The sequence below is a fragment of the Lactuca sativa genome, chromosome 7, assembly GCF_002870075.4.
Source record: "Lactuca sativa cultivar Salinas chromosome 7, Lsat_Salinas_v11, whole genome shotgun sequence".
In the NCBI taxonomy this organism is placed as follows: domain Eukaryota; kingdom Viridiplantae; phylum Streptophyta; class Magnoliopsida; order Asterales; family Asteraceae; genus Lactuca; species Lactuca sativa.
Window position 1 is genome coordinate 28,779,558 of NC_056629.2, and position 6,000 is coordinate 28,785,557.

The following is a 6,000-nucleotide window of genomic DNA, read 5'->3' on the forward strand; positions in this document are numbered from 1 at the left end:
AAATAACTAGACCTCTAACACAATTGCTTTTAAAAGATGCACCATTCAATTTTACTAAAGAGTGTTTAGAGGCGTTTGAATTCTTGAAAGAAAAATTGACTAATGCCTCGATCATTATTGCCCCGAATTGGGAGTTACCATTTGAAATAATGTGTGATGCTAGTGATTTTGCTTTAGGAGCTGTCCTTGGTCAAAGGGTTGATAAGTACTTTCGACCCATTTATTATGCAAGTAAAACTCTAAATCCGGCCCAAGAGAATTACACCACCACCGAAAAAGAATTATTAGCCGTGGTGTATGCCTTTGATAAATTCCGCCCTTATTTAGTTTTATCTAAAACAATTGTTTTTACTGACTACTCTGCTATCAAGTATTTGTTTGCCAAGCAGGATGCGAAGCCAAGATTGATACGATGGGTTCTACTTCTTCAAGAGTTTGACATCGAGATACGCGACAAGAAGGGAATGGAGAATGTAGCAGCCGGCCACTTATAAAGGCTTGAAAACCCAGAATTACAAGAAGATAGAGTTGGATATGACTTCCCGGACGAATACATTATGGTGACCACGGGAGAAGAGCCATGGTTCGCGGACATAGCTAATTACTTAGCTAGCAAGTACATCCCAAAAGATCTTACCCGCCAACAAAAGAAGAAATTCTTTTCAGAAATAAAATATTACTTTTGGGATGAGCCTTACCTTTTCCGAAGTTGCGCGGACGGAATCATACGAAGATGTGTGTTCGGGAATGAAAGTCGACAAATCTTGGAGCATTGTCATAGCGGGCCCACCGGAGGACATCATAGAGCACACTACACTGCTAAAAAGATCTTTGACATTGGATTTTATTGGCCTACCATTTTTAAAAATGCACCCCAATTTGTCAAAGAATGTGATGCATGCCAAAGAGCGGGAAACATTTCATCCCAAAATGAAATGCCACAACAAAGTATTCAAGTGTGCGAGGTATTTGATGTTTGGGGGATCGATTTCATGGGACCATTTCCCATGTCAAAAGGCAAAATGTATATATTGGTGGCAGTGGATTATGTATCCAAATGGGCTTAGGCACAAGCATTACCAACTAATGATGCTCGGGTGGTGGTGCGATTTTTGAAGAAGCTATTTTCAAGATTTGGAGTTCCAAAAGCTCTTATAAGTGACCGGGGCACTCATTTTGCCAATGATCAACTAGAAAAGGTGTTGAGGAGATATGGGGTAACTCATAAATTCTCTACATCTTACCATCCACAAACGAGTGGGCAAACCGAAGTGACCAATAGAGCCTTGAAGTGAATCTTGGAAAGATCGGTGGGGAGCAATCGGAAAGAGTGGTCGGACAAGCTAGATGATGCACTTTGGGCCTTCCGAAAGCTTTCAAAACACCTATTGGTACTACACCATATAGGCTAGTTTATGGAAACAAATGTCATTTACCGATGGAAATCGAGCATAAAGCTTTTTGGGCTTTAAAAATGTGCAATTTCAACATAGCGGAGCTCAAGAACAACCGGTTGATGCAAATGAATGCTCTTGAGGAACTTAGAAATGATGCTTACACTAGTTCTTTAATCTATAAAGAGAAAACCAAAAGTTTTCATGAGAAGAGGATCAAGGGTAATAAAGAGTTTCATGAAGGGCAAAAGGTGTTACTTTTTAACTCAAGACTGAAACTTTTTCCGGGCAAACTCAAGTCAAGATGGGAAGGTCCTTTTCTGGTAAAGAAGGTGTTTCCACATGGTGCTATAGAGTTACTATCAAAAGATGGTACCCCTTTCAAGGTCAATGGACATAGAGTAAAAAGATATGAAGAAGGAGTTCCAAGGAATGAAGACATAGAAGAAGGGCTGTTGCTGGATAGCATGGAAGGAGTCCAGCTAATGACTCCTTAAAAAAGAAGCGCTTTCGGGAGGCAACCCGAGTTTAGAGTTTGCATTTCTTTTCCCTTTATTTTCTTTTTAATTTCTTAGGTAATGTTTTATTTTCATTCTTCCTCTGAAAACATGTATTAAATGATTGCTTGAGGGCAAGCAATGCTTAGAGTGTGGGGTGGTGGTTTAAAAATCAAAAAAAATTTAAGTTTTTTTCAATCTGCAAGACTTACTCGCCGAGTATAATTGTGGACTTGGCGAGTACATCTTTATAAGCCCAAAAAGTCGTGAATACGCGGATCTACTCGGCGAGTAGCACTCTTCTACTCGGCGAGTAGAAAATTTACACAGGTAGTTTATAATCTGTAAATAAGGGTTTTTCACTCATTCTAAACATTACCCTCATACTCGCCCTGCATATCTACTCTCAAGCCATTTCTTCAATCTTTGTTGAATCGTCATCTTTCAAGCATAAAGGTAAGATCTTTACTCCCAATACTTGTTAAAGGTTAAAGCTTTATCACTTCTTAGCCCTTATTTTGTCTACAACTCGAATTTGGGGGTTTCCTCAGTTTCTAGGGTTTTGATTTTACTATGAACTAGGAGGTTTTAGAAAAAATTTCTTTTGGATTAGTGTTTATTGGACTTAGTACAGCAAACCCCTATGCAAAATTGGGTGTTTTAATTAACCCATATGGGTCCGAGAGAAATCTGTCCCGATGTTCTTCCTACTCGCCGAGTAGTTCTTGAACTCGGCGAGTAGAGGCCTTGACATATCTGTGTTGTTTAATTTTAATTGTTGGGTGTTGTTTTTTTGTGCTTTCTTAATGTTATTTTGCAGGAACCATGTCCAGAAGAGGCCAAACTTCACGAGGGGGAAGCCAAGGAGACATCCCGTGGCTTTCTTTTCGCCAAATAACTTCTAAATCCTCACAGAACCGTGCTAAAAACAGATTGGAAGCTCTAAAGCAGAAGGAGATCCACCTTCCGAATGCAATAAATTGGGATTGGTTGGGGAAGATTAGGCTGGAGGAAGAACTGACACCTTACTTGGTGAAGTCGTGCGATGTGGGGGATTCTACCATCATTTGTGATGGATGGCTACAATTGTTCAAGATTCAAGAGCCAATTTTTACGGAGTTGTGCTGGGAATTCTTCGCTACCATCTCATTCCGGGGTGGTAGTGAGTATTATAATTCCAATGTTATCTCATTTTCACTTGGTGGGGAGCTGCGACAATGCAGCATGGCGGAGCTAGCATGGAGAATTGGCATCTACAATCAAAGTGCCATGTTAAATGAAGATTTTGAAACCTTTTTGGATCAGTGCCATAAAGACCTCCCTGAAGAGGTCGTTGCTTCCACCTGGTGGAACACCATTGCCAACCGGGTATGCATTCCATCTTCCGCACAGGAAGGCCACATCCGCTCACCAATTCATCGTCTCATCCACCGCTTCATTGCTAGCACAATCAACATGCGCAAGGATGATGACAAGGTCCCGAAACTTGATATCTTTTACCTTTGGAGCATCATTACTCCCGATGTCTTTTGCAACCTTCCTTACTGCTTGGCTAAATATATCTCGGATGGGGCTGTCAAAGAAAAGGTGACCTCCAAAATCAATGGAGGAATGTTCGTTACTAGGCTCGCGCGATCATACTGGATCTTGGATTTGCAAGAGGCGAGGGCACTAACTGTCATTTCTCCCCCTCTTTTCAACACTACTTTATAACGGAGGGCACAGATTGTACAAAAATTTGGAGATTCTTATGCCATTCCGCATGAGGACGAGGCGGTTATTCCTGAGGAGCCGGGGCGACAGGTGAGGCAAAGGAGCGAGAGGGCCCGAGAAGACCCACCGGTTATTCCGGTGGAAGATGAGAATGCCGAGTGGAACCAAGTTGAATATCGAAGGTACTTGGATGATATTGGGCGGGGAGTTAACTACAACAATGCGTCAATCGAATATCTTTTGCAACAAATGAACATCGACCCAAGACCCGGGCTCGGTTTTCCTTATATCATGAATTGGGATGAAAGGATGTGTAGGAACAATGAAGAAGGATGTAGCGGTGTTGGAGGAGCGAACATGGATGAGGAAGATTGAAGATTTGATGTTTTGTGTTTTTATTTGTTTTTATGGTGTTTGGTTTTGGATTATTGTTAAACTTGGATAATTATGTTTTTAGACTTTTATTTGGTTTCTTTTACTTATGGTTGCATTTTTTTTTCAGGATTGGGAGGTTAGGATGCATTCAGAAGTCTTAAGGGTCAAGGTTCAAGTGAGGAATGTTCAAATGAGAGTGTGAAGTGTTTTCCATTAAGGTTGAGTCCGTTAGAGTTGGGAGTGATAGAGTGCATTATTACTGAAGTAATTAGAAGAAGAGTCGCTGAATTGCCCCAATTAATCACCTCAGTCGAGAAGTAAATGAGCAGAGCATTTTTCTTAACTCTGCGCCTACTCGCCGAGTGCACATATCCTACTCGGCGAGTACATGGATAATTACCCGAAATTACTGCAAGTTGGCAATATACTCGCCGAGTACACGACCTACTCGCCGAGTCCATCATCATTTTTCGAATCCCAGAGTTGTTTTGGGCACGTTCATTGTAGTTTTATCCAACTTTTTCGTGAAGAGTCATTACTGGAGGTTTCTAGGAGCTTTGTCTTACATACTTGAGTCATTAGAAAGTCTACCACACGCAACATGACACCCAAGACATGGAAAAGCTGTTCCCATGTCTAAAGTCATTCAAAGTTGGAGCTTAGCTGAAGAAAATCACCTTCGCGACTGATACCCCAGGGGAGTTTGTTCTAATTCTCTCTATATTTCATTTTTTTTCATGCATACCATGCAATGGGGACATTGCATGAATTAAGTGTGGGGTAGGGGGTTGGTTACATCTTAGCAAATTTAGAATCCTAATATCATAATTTAGGTCTATTTTAAAAAAAAATTGCACTATTGCATACTAAAAATGTTACTTAGGATTTAATTTAGAAACTTTTGGTAAAAAGTAATTAGGATTCCATGTTAGAATTATGTGGATGATTGCATGAAGACTCAAATGTTTAGTTGAGCCTATATACGTTATAGTGTATTTTTGGCCCCCTTATTCTAGTGAAATCATGGGACAAAAACACGACCTCGCTTAGTCCGAAGGATGCAATATGTTTAGCATCGTGTACCAGAAATGTATCTAGGAAAATTATTATCGTTAACCAATAAAGGTTGAAGTTGAGCGCTCCTGCTTAAGCATGTAGGGTTTTGAGTGAAAAAAGAGTGAGTTACATGTAAAAAAAAAAAGAGAATTACAAGAAAAGTTTGAACAATTTTTTGAGCATCAAAGTTAAAGTATGAAGTGAAAGATCAAAAATTCTGAAGAAATTCAAAAAGTTGAAGATACCAAAAATCAAACAACACGGTGGTGAATTCAAAGAAATTAAAGATTAAAGATCAAAGAAGTGAAGAATTCCAAAGAGCTCCAATGTCGACCCACTAGTAGGAGTTGTATGATAGATGATTGTCTCTGTGATATTCGTCTAGGGTTGCAACTACTTGTGATATGTTATTGTGCTAGTATGATATGATGCTATGTGCTAGTAACAGTAGGGGAGATAGCCCCCCAGATTACCAGTCGATAGGGCCGAAGGGGCGGTCATGCCCAACCATGCTAGATAGATTATGTGATATATGTGTTATGTGGTAGTAGTAGGGGGTGAAATAGTCCCCAGTACCGGTCGAGAGGACCGAAGGAGAGGCAAGCTCCCATATATACTGGTTAGTATCCGGTCGAGAGGACCGAAGGGGAGGCCAGCTCCCAGATATACTAGACAGTATCCGGTCGAGAGGAACGAAGGGGTAGGTCGGGCACCCAGATATGCCTGACAATATATGTATGTTATGTGGTATGTTGGGGGAACTCACTAAGCTTTGTGCTTACAGTTTTCAGTTTTGGCTTTAGGTACCTCTTCTTCGAAGGGGAAGGAGCTGGCGCGGTAGCGGCACATCACACACATGCCTTGTATTCCGCACTATGAGATCTTCCTGGGGATTTGTACTCTGACATTATTATGTTTTATAAAAATGTTTTCCAGACATGCGATATCTTTTATGAAATGATATG

At 40.6% G+C, this 6,000-nt stretch overlaps 1 protein-coding gene across 1 annotated transcript; it reads left to right on the forward strand.

Moving 5' to 3' along the window:
* Window positions 1-1,438: 1,438 nt before the first annotated feature.
* On the forward strand, window positions 1,439-1,891 carry LOC128127211 (uncharacterized). Its single transcript, XM_052765639.1, has one exon. The coding sequence runs from the start codon at window positions 1,439-1,441 to the stop codon at window positions 1,889-1,891; it is 453 nt and encodes a 150-aa protein (XP_052621599.1).
* Window positions 1,892-6,000: the final 4,109 nt, after the last annotated feature.